At 54.7% G+C, this 16,919-nt stretch overlaps 1 protein-coding gene across 1 annotated transcript in view; it reads left to right on the top strand.

The window, feature by feature from the left end:
- The first annotated feature begins 677 nt into the window (after window positions 1–677).
- Window positions 678–16,919, top strand: part of TNFRSF1B (TNF receptor superfamily member 1B) — a 35,363-nt gene continuing 19,121 nt past the window's right edge. The window contains exon 1 of the mRNA XM_055582276.1: window positions 678–824. Coding sequence (XP_055438251.1) covers window positions 747–824 — 78 coding nt within the window. The 5' untranslated portion in view covers window positions 678–746. The remainder of the gene's footprint in view (window positions 825–16,919) is intronic.

The raw sequence follows: 16,919 nt of genomic DNA, 5'->3' as shown, positions 1-16,919 counted from the left end.
AGTGGGTTGCCATTTCCTCTCTAGGGGATCTTCCTGACTCAGGGATTGAGCCTGTGTCTCTTGCGTCTCCTGCATTGCCAGGCAGATTCGTTACCGCTGAGCCACCAGGGAAGTCCAATATATACTATAGTATGTTTACTCCATAACTTTCAATCTTCAGACTATCTCTTTGAGGTTAATGCAGAGATTCAGACTCAGGTGGGCCGACTCTAAAGTCTAAATGAGCGAATAATCTAGGACGCCCCTAGCTGAGCCCGTGTCAGTTTTGTGCGATATTTTCCCCAAATTGTGCCCCACTCCTCCACGAGAGTGGAGAGCCTGACGCGGGTGGGAGGGGTAGGTGGACGAGGGCAGGTCGGCAGGCAAAGCCTCGGGGCAACCACAAGCCTGGTAGGAGCCTGTCTACCGTGAGGGTTTCCCGCGCCACCTCTGGGAAGCTTGATTCTAATAGGAGGGGATGTTAGAAGGAGGTTGCAGGGTCTCGGCGGGCGGGGAGTGGCTGGCGCTGGAGGTCCGAACCCAGCGCCGAGGCGGGCAAACTCCGGTGAGAGTCCGGGCTGTGGTGCAGGGCGGCCGGCGGGGGGCGGGTGCAGGAGGAGGGCAAGGAGGTGTGTCCGCGCCCGGTCCCGCCCCTCCGGCCTGTCTCGGGCCGCGCACCGGCTTTCGCTTTCAGTCGGAGGCGCGGAGGCAGCGGAGCGGGAGCGGACGCTCAAGGGCGCGAGGGGTTGGCCAACCCGCCCGCACCTATGGCGCCCACCGCCTTCTGGGCCGCGCTGGCGGTCGGTCTGCAGTTCTGGGCCGCGGGCCACGCCGTGCCCGCCCAGGTAGGTGACTCGAGCGCCCCCGCGGGGGGCGGCATCCCACCCGCCCCCGGGGTGCCCTGACACAGGAGCTGGACTCCGGGCCTTGGAAACAGGATCAGACGCGCGCGCCTTTGGAGACCTTAAGGGGACCTCGGGTTTGGCACACGTGCGCCCGAGGTCCGAGGTCTGGAACTCTGGACATCGCGGTCGGGGGTCGCGCCCTGGTCCCTCGTCAGCGCAGCCCAGGGCGTTGGTGGCCAGCCAGCGGGCTCTGGACAGATCCCAGACAGACTCTGGACCCCAGCTCCCGTTACCCCGGCGACCCCTGCCCTCCCCAGGGTGGGTTTGGGGTGAGGGTAGGCGGTGAACTGTACTGGGGATTTGTCCCCACTGCAGATGCCGGGCACCTTCTTCAGAAGACTTCCTCCTCTTCTGGGCAATGCTTTTATTTTTTCTTAGAAATACTGGGGCTGCGCCTCTAAAAGAATAGGGCAGGTGTGCAGTAAGTGCCTAATAAGGGCACATTCAGACTATGGGCTGTCTTCCGAGACCTTTGCCCAGACCCCACTTCAGAGTCTGCCCTGTCAGGAAGACACTGTCCTAGAGTTCCCCTGGTCTGACCTCCCTGAGGATCTGGGGACAAGGGTGAGGGTGGACTTATGGGCTCGTTGTCAAGACTGACATGATCTCTAAGGGGCTCCAGGAAAATAGAGCAGAGACCTCAGAGCTGTTATTCAGTACTGACTGCACTCACCAGACAGCAAGGGAGAGTGTGCAGAGGACTGCTCCTCCTTTGCCCTTTGTGGCTGGTAAGACTGAATGGCTCCATTTTGCAGAGAAGGAAAACTGAGGCTCAGCAAACTCCTTGTATTTCATAGAAGGGCATGGAAGGGTGCTCTTCCCTTAAAAAGGACATCTCTTCCTTTCCCTTCTTGGCAAATGAGGAGATGTGCCTTCATCCCTTCTCATGATCTTATGGATGGGTGTATACTGACCCATCTGGACATCTTGACCAGGGAGGAAAGTAGGAGGTGGCATTGACTCATGTGAGGTGACTCACAGGCTAAGGCTAAAGATACCTTAGAGTCCAGTTCTCCAGGGCAGAGGATGGAGGCTGTCAGATCAGAACTGACTCACATTTGGTGTGGGGGCAGGTTGCTGCCCCAGAGATTGTTGTGTAAACAGAGGAGGTCAGGAGAGTCCCAACTCTGAGACCTGAGTATGGACGCCCATGGCTGTGGTCCCCAGCCTGTCTGCAGGGTATCAAGACTAGGGGCATTGTCTGCCTCGGCAAAACTGGGTCATGGGAGCTACTGGGGGGAAGGGGCGTGGGGCTTCTCTTCCAGACAGTGGCCACTCGTCCTGGAGTTGTTAGAGGGCTTTGCCTGAGTCTCTCGCTTCCCTCCCCTGTGACCTGCTCCCATATCAGCTTGTTCCCTCCTTCCCAGGATTGTCTCATCGCTGGGGCAACCATCCTCAAAGTAGAGCACCTCTCTCCTTGCCTGAGAAGCAAAAGGCCCCCAGTAGCCAAGGCAGAAACTGCTCTCCCCTCCACCCGACCTGCTGCCCCTGTGTCTCAGGCCAGGGCGAGTGAGGCAACTGGGTGTTTCATGGTCGTTGTGTATCTTCACACTCCATGCTGTCCCCTCTCCATGGTAACCCCTGCCCCATCCTTCAGGGTCTTTTACACATTTCCCCCTATCCCTACCCCAAAGCCTTTCCTGAGTTTCCCAGCTGAATTTGATGAACTGCTTTTAGAACTCCCAGCCCTTCATCTCCCTTGCGGAGAGACGTCATTCTATTTTTTAATCTGGTGTTTTATCCACCTTAGTAGATGGAATGTTCCTTGAGGACAGGTTCTGTGCAATCTTCCTCCTTATTATTAGCACCACCATAACACCTTTTTTTTGAATACCCACTGAGTGCCAGGTACTAGGCTTTGAATTTAATTGCAGAATCTTGCTGAAACCTTCCTTATAGCAGCTCCTAAAAGGGGGTCTTCCCATTTAGAGATGTGGAAACTGAGTCTCCCAGAGGTTACGGCATTTCCCAGGATTGTAGAACTGGAGGGTAGGGGGTGAGGAGATTTGAATACAGGTCCCTCTGATTCCAAAGCCCTTCTCACTCTACTCTCCCCATGCCTGTGTCCCTCTCCTGCCCCGAGTTGGGTCCCTGGCACTCAGTGATGTCCAATTATATTGGGTGTAACAGAGCGAGTTGCAGAAAGAGCCCCAAGGAGACTTGAACTGACTGCAGGTGCAGGAGAATCACTTTGCCAGCTGGGTTTTTGCTTCCTTTAAAAGCTGTATATGCTAGCTGGTGTGAAATTCATCATTAATTCATCTAGTCATTCATTCATTCAACAAAGAAATGCCAGTAAAGCTGACAGGTTAGGTGGGTGATTGGTGCCGACTGATGGGAGTGGGCAGGACCCCAGCTGTCTAGCTTTCTATTGTTGCTGGGAGGGGGCTGAGGGGGCTGAGGGGTCCTCTACCTGCTGGGTGACCTACCTTCCCCTGGAAGTCCTGAGGCTGAGGGGTCTCTGCCTTTTTATTATTATTATTATTTGCTTGGGGCCAGCTTGAATTAGGGGAGAGGTTGGGGACCCCCAGTTTGGCCTAGAGATATCAGCTTTCGGTGGAGATGGGTGATCCAGGGTACCTGCTCTCCTGGGATGTCCCTTTGCCCTGTCTGAGATCCCAGAGGGGAACCTGCTTGCTGGCTGAGGATGTGGCCCTCACTGTCCTGGGGCCTGGCCCAGTGGCTCCTGGAGCACTCTTCTTTTCCAGGGCTGGGAGACATTTACGGTCTTGACTATCAGGGCTTCCTGGAGGAGTAAGCAAGAAGAATGGAGGGGGAGAGTTTTACTGCCATCCGTTGGGTGTTTGCGTGTGTGTTACCTTCAGCTCTACACATCAACTTAGTTCTAGCTTTATACAATGCTGGCTGCTTTTCTGTTGTTCAAACGTGCGACACACACACCTGCCTGAGGCCCTTTGCACTTGCTTCCCCTTTACCTTGAATGCTTCCAATGTTCTCCTGTGGTCTCATTCCCGTACTTCCTTCTGCTCAAATGAATTCTTCTCCGGGGTGCCTTTTCTGGCCAACTTACATACAAACTCCCCTCCAGATACTCTCACTCCCATAATCTGCTTTGTTTTTTTATATAACACCCCTGGCCTATTAAATTTCTTTCACTTGCATTGTGTCTTTCTACTCGAATGTTAAGTCAGGTGTGGGCAGGGACTTGTTCACTACTGTAGACTCATAGCCTAGAAGAGGATTTCTCATTCTCAGTGCTCTTGACATTTGGGCTAGGTGGTTCTATGGGAGTTGTCCTCTGAGTTGTAGGATGTTTAGCAACGTCCTTGACCTCTACCCTCTAGATGCCAGCAGCACTCGTCCTTCAGTTGTGACAGTTGGAAATATCCCGATAGGGTTTCCCTGGTGGTCCAGTGGTTAAGCCTGCGCTTACACTGCGGGAGGCGCCGGTCTGATCCCTGGTGGGGTGACTTTTGCCTGCTGTGAGGCTCAGCCAAAAAAAGAAAAAAAAAAGTCTCCAGATACTGCAAAATGTCCCCTGGGGGAGAAATTACCCCATTTGAGAATCGCTGGCTTAGAACACTGGCTGACATGTAATTAGTGCTAAAAAATATTGAATTAATGTCCGAAAATATTCCTCTGACCTTTGTAATGACCCTGTGTTTTGGATGAGATGGCTGAGTTTGAAGAGCCAGTGGTGGCAGGCGGGGCTGGGCTCCAGTTCGTCTCCTCTCTGGGGTGATTCTCTGGGCTCTTCCTCTGCTAGGTCTGCTGAGGCTAGCAGTGCTCTCCCCAAAGTGCTCACCCGCCCACATCCCCCTCTCGGCTCGTGACAGGGCCACCCACTGGCAGTGACTCAGGAACCCAGGAAGCATGTGATTTGCACGGAAGCAGGCAGGGAGGGAAACCAGGGGTTTAGGATAGAGAGAGGGGTGCTACCAAGGGAAACAGGAACAAAGCAGAGATGCTGTGACTCCCGCTTCTGGACATCCCATCAGGCCCCACGAAAGCAATATTGATGACTTAGCAGAAGGGCCCCGGCCTCAGAGGTGGACAGACCTTGGCTCACCCGTTACTTTGCTGTTTATAGACTGTGTGACCTTGACGTATCTGTCCATCTATGAACGCCTGCCTTTGTATTCCCATCTGTAAAATGGGAATGATCCCGCACCTCTCTGGCTGGTTGTCAGGATTAAAAAGTGCTTTCTAAGTTGTGCAGCTCATTGGCAGTTGTTAGAGCATCTGTGGCTTTGCTGGACCTGGGAGTCCCCGTGGAGTCAGATTCCCAGGGTCCCGTGGTAGGGGTGGCAGACCTCCATGTGCCCAGAGCTCCTGCCCAGAAAGAACAGTTTCCCTCCTGCCCGCCTTCTAGCTGTGCTTCCTGTTCAAGACCCCCTTCCTGGGGCTCCTCACACCACCTGCCCAACTGCCTGGCCTCAGGAGCCCGGTGTGTGGCAAACACTGTGGGGTCAGGAAATCCTCCCCTCCCCCTACTCCTTTCAGTGAGTGACAGGTGCTGGATCTCATTTGAGGGTGAACGAGGGGGACATGGGGCATAGAATAGGGGAGTCTTATAACCTTGCTGCGGAGAGGATGCAGAAGGCCTCGACTTTCTCACCATCAGCAAGATGGGCATGGGATGACTCCAGACTGCCTTTAAAATCTCTTCCATCTCTGACCTCTGCAATCTGGAAGATTCTGTTTACTTATAACCCTGAGAATGGGAAGCCCTGTGAAGGCTCTTCTATGGTCATGCTGTCCACGACTGCCATTCTCCAAGTGGCTTCTGAGATAGCAGAGCCCTGATAAAGGAGCACTGGCCTGGGGGCCAGGAGACCAGAATTTCCATCTGTGCACTGAAGTACCGGCTCACTATGTGACCTTGATCGGGTTACTTAACTTCTCTGGGCCTAAGCACCCCTATCTCTATAAAACCTAACAGCACACTGATCCTAACATACTCTTGGAGTGCTGGAGAAGCATCAGCTTTGTTTGTGCTTGACACAGGCCACAGACTGGGAGTGAGGGGGTTTAAGAGTTTTCCCAGGAAGGAGAGTCCTTCCCTCCCCACCATTAATATCTCTGCTTCTCAATCTCTCTTCTTGCTGACCTCAATCCCACTTGCTTTGGCTGGAATGAATTCCCTGACTCAGGCCACAGTAGCATCAAGTTGCTGGTCAGCTTGCAGCCAAGACAAGATGCACAACCCTCAGGCAGAGTAGGCTTCATGGGTTTCTCACCTCCCTACCCCTTACGACCTATTTAGCCCCTCTTAATGTTCAGGCCCTTCATGAAAGTCTGTGCCATGGGCATCACTGTGGACCTGCTGCCTGGGATCCCGCAGGTAAAGGGAAGCCTTGAGTGGGGAGAGGGCGTTCCTTGCAGAAGCCTTTGTCCCTGCGATGCCTCTGCACAGCCACCCCCGGCTGAGTCCCCGGACTTTGGGCATGAGCACCCCTCTGCTGAGATGCCGATTGTGGGGTTGGGACTCTGGAGCCCACAGTTTCCACCGTGTCGCGTCGTGAGGTCACAGGTAGTGGTGACATCACTGTGGTTTGGGGCTCTCGAGGTGTGTGCACAGGAAGAGGAAGTGTCTGTTCACGGAGAGGGGTTTGCAGGACTTGATTTCCGACTGCCCCAAGTTTGAGCAATGCTGGGGGAGGTGGTTGGGGCAGGGCAGCTGTCCAGGAGGCCCCAGCTCTGTCTCTGCCCTGGTGTCCTGTTGATCATGTCAGATCGCCCGACCTCTCAGCTTCTGTGTCCTCTTTGCAGGGAAGGAGGGCTTGGAACAGGCTGCATCTCAGTTGTTGCCTGAGGAGGTTGAGGATCACGAAACTACCTTGTGTTACTAGAACAAGATCTGTTAGCTAGCCCATGAGGCTGCAGAGCTCACCTCCCTGGCCCCAGGCGGGCCAGCTACCCTCCTACTCTTGGGAGCAGACACTGAGTGGGCACGTGTGGGAACAGTTGGCAGCCCAGGGTGACTTCGAGGAACACAGGTGGATCCCTTTGGCCAGCAAACTGCTGGTCCATCCCCGGCTTCGGAGCCGGGACCCTAGGTTGATTCAGTGCTCTGACCGAAGATGGGGCAGAAATCCCCGGGGACTTTTGTTTTCCTCTGCCGTCCAGACAGCAGCCCACCTGTCTGTTTCCATCTGAGACCGGCCCTGTGGTGGGTATGGCTGATGTGGCCACAGGTTCAGGGAATTGAGTGGGCCGGAGGGTAAGAGTGGCTCAGGGAGGGAGTTGGGAGGCTGTGGACAGGCATCTTCCAGGCATTCACAGAAAACCTTCTCCAGTGCCGTTCAGGAGAGATGCCCAAGACTGTGGAAGTGAGCAGAGCGTGGAGCCGGGAGTGGGGGTCCTGGGCCCAGCCGTGGCTTGGCCTCCAGTTTCAGAGGGCTTGGCCAGTTCTCTTCTCCTCTCCAACTCTCAGCGGAGGCCAGCACACCTGGCTCACTCCCACTCTAGAGTCCTTCAGTGCTGACTGTTAGATGGGGAAGAGGGGAGACGGTGGGGAGGGTCGGTGACTTTGGGCAGGAGGTGGCCTGCCACTCTGGCTTCCGTGAGGCTCCGGCTCAGATCCAAGGTCTGGACTTGACAGTGACTCTTGAGGAAGGGCCCCAGCACGTGGCTTCAGTTAGCAGGACCCCCGCCAGCATCCAGGGCACCCCTCCCTGCCCTTTCCTGCCGACCCAGAGTCCTGCTTCTGTCTGTCACGCATGCGCAGAGGCTCCAGGTTCATTCAGGTTGTCCCTGGTGAGCCTGTCCCCTCCTGCTTTGCATTCACAAGCCCCCAGTCCTGCTGCTTCCTGTCCTGTCCTCCTGGCTCTCTCAAGCCCCCATCTCCCACCTCATGTCATGATCCCCTATCCTCTCTCCCCTCCTCCATCACCCCATGTCTTCCTGACCTGGCCCCTTGGTCCCTCCCATCTTTTCTTGTCATCTTCCTGACTCTGTCCCCCACATTCCTCTTCCTGCAGTGGCCACATGGGATCTTTCTAAAAGCTGAGCCCTGGAGGGTGGGCAAGATTGGGCTGAGTGGATAGTTGGAGGATGGATAGCAGGGAACAGTGGCTAGACCATACTCAATTAAGCAACAGCCTTGTTAGACTCAGTGATGGTACTTGAGGCTATAAGCTGGTGCTGGTTTAGTCACTTAGTCATGTCCAACTCTTGTGACTCCCATGAACTATAACCCACCAGGCTCCTCTGTCCATGAGATTTCCCAAGCTAGAATACTGGAGTGGGTTGCCATTTCCTTCTTCAGGGGATCTTCCTGACCCAGGTATCAAACCTGCATCTCCTTTCTTGAAGGCAAATGCTTTATTGCTGAGCCACTAGGGAAGCCCGAGGCGATAGGCTATTCAGGATCAATTGTACAAAATTTAAAAATTAAAACATTGTATCAGCTATAATTTTTGGAGTATTTACTAAGCACTTTACATGTGTTATCTCATTTAATTTTCACAGATGTCCCTTGAGGTATATACTGAGGTTTTTAAGCCTCATTTATTGGGGAAAAAAAAGCAAAACACCTTTGATGCTTCCCTCCAGTAAGAAAGGAGTCTAGATTCAAAGTCAGGCATCCTTATCCCAGCGTCCATGCTTTCAGCTACCACATTCACTTTGAATCAGGAGTTGAGGCAACTGGGAACCACTGAGAGTTTTTGGGTAAGGGGGTGACCAGAGCAGAGGGTGTATTAGGAAGATCACTCAGGCCTCAATGGGAAGGACAGGCTGTTACTATAGTTTAGGCAAGAACTCTGGGCTGATGGAGTGGCAGCAGAACAGGAAGGAAGAATCAAAGTCTTCAGGGAGGAGGTGGGCTTTGGGTTGGACTAAGACCTAGGGTGGAGGCCGAGGACTGGGGAGGAAGGGGGAGCTGGCCCTCCCCACCCCATCCTGCAACATGAGGCGTCTCTGGCCTTAACCGTTCCCCTGAAACCTGACTGTGGACCATGTCAGCCCCCTGTGTTCCTGGAGCTCTCGTGGTCAGCCCCAGGTGAGCCTGGCTTCAGTCACCCTGACTGCTGCTGGGGTGGCCCTAAGGCTGGGCAGGGCTGGCCTGTGCATCTCCGGTGTGAAATATGATGAGCCCCACCATTGGCAGAGGGGCAGGACTTCTGGGGGCCTGCTTTGCTTGCCTCTGCTGCCAGGGCCTCAGGACCTTCTCCCTGGTTTGGTTTTCCTCTCTGTGGTGAGGTGGGGAGAAAAGGGACCCGCCCCCCCGTCACTTCCCTTTGACGGCTGGGAGAGTACAGTGAACGCTGAGCTAGGACTGACAGCCAGTGGGTGCTTCGTTGGTGCCAGGCAAGGGTCTAGTGCATCATTTGCCCCCAGTGACATTTGTCCTTGAGGCCACCAGGGGAGGGGTCATCAGTATCATCCCCATTTGATAGGAGAGTCAGTCAAGGCACAGAGGTTAGGCTCTGGGCTCAGGCTCTCAGCTCACTAGAGGCAGAGCCAAGAGTCCACCCCAGATGGCTCCCTCCAAGCTCCAGCTTAAACTACCACCTGGATGTCACAGTGGTTGCAGCGGCCATGAGGGGCTCTGCCAGCCTGAGGACGCCACCCTCTCTCTCTACATATATGCCCATTTCCTGCCCAATTCTCATGCTGTAGCTCCAGCTCATTTCAGCTAATGGGAAACGAAAACTTTTGCTTCTGTTAAACAATTCAGCATCTATTAGGTCCACCCCTCCCCACCCCGCCGCTGTGGGCTGTGCACCCGGCTGGGCGTAGAGCCATGAGTAATAAAAACCTAACGAGTAACGCTCAGTTTTTACTGCTGCCGGGTACAGTGCTGAGCACTCCACACGCCTTGGCCCAGTGAATCATAACAGTCCCATGAGGTGGGCACTGCTTTTGTCCCCATTTCAGAGATGGCGAAACTGAGGCTGGTGAGTGACAGGGCTGGGACGGAAACCTGATGTCTTGCTCAGAGCTCACACTAGAGGGTGCAGACACAGTGGGAAGATACAGGGAAACAACTAATTTAACCAAGAAGTGGTCTGGGCAGTAGAGAGATAAACCCAGGTTGTCACTGGAGCCCTCAGGGAACCTCTGACCCCCAGAGAAGGTTTCCTTGAGAATCTGATAGTGGAGAGGACTCTTTTTTTTTTTTTTTTTTTGCTGAAGTGTCAATTTTACTTTACAATTTTGAGGAAAAGCATTATTTTCACATTAAAACTAATCTATAGCTAACACAATGCTGTAAATCAACTGTGCTCCAATAAAAATTTTAAAAAACCAAAAAACAAACGTATATATTATGGCATGACATAGAAAAGTTTCATGGTAAAACATAAGACTTAACAATTTCATGTTGTTAGAGCCAGCATATTTGAACTCCTTCCTTAGATTACTTTTCTTTCTTTTCCATCAAGGTATCCTTTGGTGGAAAAGTCTGAGTAGTGTTGATATAGTAGGCTTGGCAGTTAAAGAGACCTGATTTCTAGGCCTGACTAGTGGAGAGGACTCTTGAAAGAAGCCCAAGAGTTGGCCCTGCATTGGGGGTGGGCAGGATCCTGGGGCAGAGGGAGCAGCAGGAGAGGGCATGGAAGACGGGGAGGGAGCCAGAGGGGACAGTGCGGGGTGAAGACGGGGTGGGAGATATTGTCATGGCCTGGGCAGTGACCCCCAGACACCAGGCTGAGAACATTGAGCTTGGGCCAGACTTGGCGTAGGAAGGTGACATCGGGTCTGTCTGGAAAGCCTGGGGACCAAGAAAGAGTAAGGAGGTTGTAGGTGGCAGAGAGATGCTGAAGGCGGGGCCGAGAGAGATTGAGGAGGTGATATGGCCTGTCCTGGGGGGTGTGTGTTGGGGGGATGGAAAGGGTTGGGGGTGCTTTCTGCAACTAGACTGAGGGTTCCTTAGAGGCAGGGACCACACCCTGGTATCTTTCTACCCTGGTGCTTAGCACAAAGCGTGGCCCCAAGAACCGGATACCAGCCTGGGCTTCCTGTCTGCCCCCAGCTCACTTCTAACGCGACATCACAGGCAGTGGGCCAGGAGTGGGATGTGTCACCCGGGGCCGCCGCCTGTGATGTGGTCGGTCCTCCTGACGCAGGTGCCCCGTGTCTCCGTGACGGCAGACGAGCCTCCACCACCTGGCTCCGGTGTCACCGCCCTGTAGGCTGCAACCCGAAGTCCGTGGGGCTCCTGAGCATCCCCTAAGATCTAGGCCCAAATGGCTCTGCCGTGTCTCACTGTGCATCGAGGCCCCCAGGGACCTGCCATGGAAATGATATGGTTTCTTTATTGGTTGAAACCGGTTTCCATCAATGCGTGGATCCCTGGGTCCTGGGGCAGATGCTTCCTCTGTTCCCCAGGCTGTACTGTCCGCCCTGGGACCCTGGAGACCCTTTTGCCTTGCTCACTGTGTATTCTCTGGGGAGTCACTCTCCCTCTCTGGGCCCCTCCTCTGTAAAATGAGGCAGCAAGAGAAGATGCCGGGGCTCAGACTATCTGAGGACACTGAGGGAGGTGTGGCTGAGACTAGCTCCTGTCTGCTTCTTCTTGGCTGCGTGGTCCCAGACACGGTATCAAATCTCTGGAAGCCTCTGTTTCTGCATCTCTAAAATGGGGTGATGCTGACCTCATTGTGTTGGTTCAGAGATTAAATAGTACCTGGGAATGTCCCCAGCACTGTCTGCACACAGTAGGTGCTTCTCCTGGGTCTGAACAGCCTCTCTGTTCTTCCTGCTCTGTGAAAAAGAGAAGTTTTGAGGGGCATGTGCTACTCTGCAAGCCTGAAGCTTCCTCCGTGGCTTCCTCCCCCATCACGTCCTCTTCCTGGTCTCACTGTGGCCAGGGATGCTCCCGGGGGAGGCTGGGAGTCAGACCCTTCGCAAGGGTACTGGCATTTAGGGTGCGGGGGGGTCTCCAGAAAATCAAGAAGCCTTGGAGACCCCCACAATGCTGCATCAGTATGCTGGCAGGAAGGGCCGAGGGTCTGTAGATTTTGTGCTTTCAGATGACATAGTCTTGGTGGCAGCCTCTTCTTCCTCCTCCCCAAGGCCTGTCCTTCTCTGCCTTCCCCTCTCACAGTCTATTTATAAATAGGAGAAGGAGCTGGGGGCCCCCACCTTGGGGTGCCTACAGAGTCTTGTTTGGGGAGCAGGGAGGCAGGAAGTCAGCTGGTACAGGGTTGCCCAGTTCCCCAAAAGAGCGCGCTGACTCAGGCTCCAGAATCAGAGGGACCTGCCTGGTGCCCTGGCCCTGATGTTGCTGGGTGGGCCACAGTGCATTGCCCATCTTGCCCTGGTCTCCCTCCTCAGGCCCGGCTAGCTGCCATTTCTGGCCCTCTAGGGTGAGAGTGGGAAGGAGTAGGGAGGGGAGGGAGCAGAGTGGAGAGAATTCATGCCTCACTCACCAGCTAAGTCTGGTCCTTCTCTAGCTTCGCCCTCCTGCACACCTCTGTAGCTCGCCTCCTTTCGAGGACTCACAGCCACATCCCTGTCCCTTAGCCTGGACACTGTCCTCTGGCCACTTAATGGGCCCCTGGGCTTTGGTCACTTGCCCAAACTCTTTATTTTGGGGTCCCTTCACTGCTCCAGGTGAGGTCCTCTTGAGTAATGGCCCTTGGAGGCCACCTACATCGAGCCTGCCTTCTCCTCCCTCTGCCCCAAGGAGGTTCACTCCACTGTCCCACAGCTGACCTGCCATGGTCTCCTGATCTTAGACTTCTTGAGGAATGGGCCAGGGCCAGCCTGAGGGTGACCACAAAATTCCAAGGGTCACAGGTCTACTTCCCCAGACTTCCCTTCTAGGAGGGAAGGAAGCCCACATGGGCTGCCCAGCACTTCACCTGAACTGGGTAGCCTGCTTCCAACAACTTGTCCTTGCCTTGCCTGATCTCAGCTGAAACCAAGGCAGAGAGTGCCCAGTTCCAACATGCCATCTGACACAAGTCCACACTGTGTGCGGACCCTGAGAGCTTCCCCTGGTTCTCCTGAGAGTCTGGGAGAAGATGATGGACCCCAGTTAAGACCCCCTGGCCTGTATGCCTATGATAACCCAGGGAGGAGGAGACAGGCAAAGTGTTATGTCACCATTTTACAGATGACAGTGTTGAGGCTCAGAGAGAGTAAGTGATGCTCCTAGGACCAGCTCATGCATCCGGACCCTCTGAACTAAGGCCACTGTTACTCCTGTGATGCTAGGTGTCTGTGTACCTGGGAGGATGGACATCTCCAATTCCCCTCCTTCCAGAGGCCACATGCTCAGGCTGTCCTCACCTGGCAGAGGGTTTGAGGGACAGAGCTGGGCTGGGAAGCCCACCTCCCAGCCCTCAGTCTTGCCTGATATCCCAGCCCCTACATCCCAGGTCGTTCAGTTTTTCCATCTCTCACATGGTTGTCCCACCCACCCACCCGTCCTCCTGAGGTCTTGGGAAGAGGCTGAGCTTTTTGACACCCATCTTTAAGAAAGCAGAGCTAGGGCTTCCCTGGTGGCTCAATGGTAAAGAATCCGTCTGCCAATGCAGGAGACATGGGCTCGATCCCTGGTCTAGGAAGATCCCACATGCCTCAGAGTAGCTAAGCTTGTGTGTTATAACTAGTGGGCCTGTGCTCTAGAGTCCGGGAGCCGCATCTGCTGAAGCCCGAGGGCCCTAGAACCCATGATCTGCAACAAGAGAAGCCACTGCAATAAGAAACCCACATACCACATCTAGAGAGTGGTCCCTGCTTGCCACACTAGAGGAAAAAGCTTGTGTAGCAACAAAGACCCTGCATAGCCAAAAATAAATAAAAAGTTAAAAAAAAAAGCCAGAGCTGGAAAGAGCTTAGAACCTCAACTAGACCACACAGCCATTTTACAGATGAGGAAACTGAGGCACAGAGAAACCTGTTACCACCCAGAGTAGGGGAGCTGCCTGAGTGGGGGGGGGGAATACCTTTGGGGTGGGCCCTGTGGCGGGGAGGGTTAAGATCCAGTCTTCCTGGGGTGGGGAAGAAACACATGGCTGGAAGTTAAGAGACCTCTTTGAGGCTCAGTTTTCTCATCCGTGGCTTGGGAATAATAATAGCACTGACCTCACAGCGCTGGGCTGAGGAGTCAGAGGGACAGTAATGCATGTGAACAGCTCTGCACGAGGCAGACTTTCAGGACCAGGTGCTGCTGTATCTGTCTCCTAGCGCCCTCGCCCCGCCCACCGTAGTCTTGCTGCCTGGCCCCCTGGCTGTGCATGGAACACACGGAGCACATCCTCGCTGGAGCCCCTTGTCTCGCCTTGCTTTTCCCTTCTCCTTAGCTCCTGCTACCACTTCCCATTTTCCACCGTGCATGTCTTTGTCTCCTCCACTAGAGCCTAACTTCCTGGGACAGGGACTTGCATGTGTTTGATGCTGAGTGCCCGCCACCTAGAACCACCTGCGTGCCATGTGCTTGTTGAACGCATGAACGTTTCCTCCTTGGCCCATGTCTTTCTCCACCACTAAATGGGAGGTTGTCTGAGATGATCTTTAAGGTTCCAGCTCAGCCCATCCTGAGCTGCTGTGCCTCCATCCTGCCCCCACTTCTGGGTCCTGTTCCCCTCATCACTGGCTCCCACGTGTCCTTCTAGCACCTGGCAGAACCGTGGATTAGCTGGGCCAGCCCTCCCTGCTCACAGACTCTTACCTTTGAGCGTTTGGTGGCCTCGCTCCTGCTTGCTCCTGAGAGATCAGAAGCCCGGTGACTCAGGCAGGGCTGAGCAGTGCCCAGTCTCAGATGCTGGAGGTCCCTGCCTGCTGCCGGAGACTGGCTCTTCTGAGGTTCCTGCGTGGTCACCTGGGAAACCAGCTCAGAGCTGAAGTCAGAGGATGTTGGCCTGAAGCTGAGGGAGGTCCCCTGCACTGGTGTATGTGTGTAAGAGAGAGAAAGAGAAGGACTGAGAGAGAGAGAGAGTGCCCATGTGAGCCAGCGCCCACGTGAGCCAGTGCCCACGTGAGCCAGCGCCCCAGGCTCTGCTCAGCATGAAGGTGGATGAACAGGAGCTGGCGGCACGGTGGTGACTCAGGGCAGAGGGCAGATCCCGGGAGCTGGCCCCTTCAGCTGTCCTGAGGAGGGGACCAAAGATTTCTCCAGTGGGACCAGAGCAAGGGTCACGTCGCATCTCCACCTCTCCCCTCCCAAACCTCAGACACGTGACTGCATCTCCCTGAGCTGTGAAATGGGCACACACCTGCTAAAGGGTGGGAGTGGGGTCTTAAAAAGTGCCTGCAGCCAGGCCTGACAAATAGTTCCTAATGAGTATCCAGTTTTTTCATGTCAAAAAGCTGAGAACCTGGAGGAGTGATGGAGGCACATGGTGGGAGAGGGTTTGGGTGGTGCTTGGAGTCCTGGGTCTGTGTCCAGGAAAGGGGAGCTTGGGCCCCCCAAGAGAAGGGAGGCAGGTTGGGGGCGGCAGGCATGTGGCCTTGGGTGCATCACTTCACCTCTGGAGCATCTGTGAAGTGTTGGGGAGGAGTCTCTCTGTGAGTGGAGCATGTGCAGTTGCTCCTGGGATGTAGAGGAGATGGAGCTGCAGACCCTGATGTGAAGCTGCTCTGAGGCCTGAGGTGGATGGAGTGTGGGCCCTAATGGCCCCTTGTGCACAGTTCTGCCACCAGCCAGGCCCTGGCATTTCCTTTGGGAAACCCCGGGAGGTGGGTTTGCTTCTTTCTGTCTCCATTTTCCCATCTGTGAAATGGGTACAATCAGATGTGCCTTACACATTGGATGTTAGATTCATCCTTCTTTTCTTCCTTCTCGTTCTCCTTCCTCTTTCCTTCCTTCCCTCTATCATCATCTCTCCCTCTCGTATCTATCTATCCATCATCCCTCCATCCATCATCCATTCATCATCTGTCTTCTCCAATCTCCCCCTAAACACACACACACACACACACACACACACACACACGGTCACAGGTCACCCATCTATTAAATGGGTGGTTGATGCTCATCAGTGAGGTCCAAGTTTTTACTCGGGGACACAGTATTTTGAAAGGTCAGGTCTGCTAAGCATGCTGAGTGAATCCAGTACTAGCCAATTCATTTCCTCATTTTAAAATGTCAATCAGGCTCTCCTATGGGTGGATGTTGTGTGGCTCTGAGCCTCCCCAACCCCAGACAAAAGAACTGGAAGCTTGCATAGCCCTAAGTTTCCCAGAGGCTGCTCACCATGTTCTGGGGGCCTCCAAGGACCCTCAGCTTTTACAGCTGCTTTGCTGACCTGAGGCCCAACTTGCAGGGCTGTGCTTTGGCCTGGCCTCTGCTCTAGTGAGCAGGGCAATGGAGGGAGTGACCTTTTGTCCCGCTCTGCAAGGGGCTTTCTGTTCCTCATTGTTTAGCCATGACATGGCAGTAATTTTTTTTTTTTTTTGTCCAAGAGGATAAACAGGCGTCAAGATGACTTAAAGGAGAGCTGACCTCCTCTGCCCACTCAGGCTGGAGTCAGAGAGGCAAGAGGAAGTGTAGGGAAAATCTTTCATAGCAAGATTCAGACAGGAAAAGACCTGGGATGAGAGGCCTCAGGGAGGCCACTCCGGGCAGTGACCTGGGGGCCCAGGGGGTCCAGCTGCCTGCTTTTGTCCCGGAACCCTTGCCCTGTGGGTGGAGAGAGAGACCAGACTTGGCCGCAGCAGAGCCCTTTCCCGTCAGATCCTCTGGGCCCTGACAGGAAATCCTCCCCCAGGGAGGGCAGGCCTCCCTGGGCTGCATCTTGGGGAGGAGTCCTTCCCCACTAGAAGCTGCAGGGCCTGTGGCTCTCAGGGCCTGCAGAGGTGAGGGGCTCCCCTAGTTACACTGAAGGTGCTTGTAGCGAGGAAGCCCACTGGGTGCAGGGTCCTTGAGACCTGTGCCCGCCCCCATGGGGGGCAGGGGGCTGGAGGGAAGGAGCTGTGGCTCCTCCCTTTCTGATGGGGGAGGCTGCTGCCTGGGGTGTTCAGTCTGAGCCGGAAGAACAGCAGGCTGCAGTGAGGGGTATGGCGGGGACGGACCAGCCCTCCCATTCCATGCAGTGAATGCACAGGTGAATGTTGGAGTGAAGGGGGCTGCGGGCAGCACAATTCTGTGGTTTTGGGGCTCTCGCAGCCTTTGATCAC

Source organism: Bubalus kerabau, chromosome 5 (assembly GCF_029407905.1).
Source record: "Bubalus kerabau isolate K-KA32 ecotype Philippines breed swamp buffalo chromosome 5, PCC_UOA_SB_1v2, whole genome shotgun sequence".
Lineage (NCBI taxonomy): Eukaryota > Metazoa > Chordata > Mammalia > Artiodactyla > Bovidae > Bubalus > Bubalus kerabau.
Note: the sequence above shows the minus strand (reverse complement) of the source record. Positions and strands in the feature narration are given on the sequence as shown.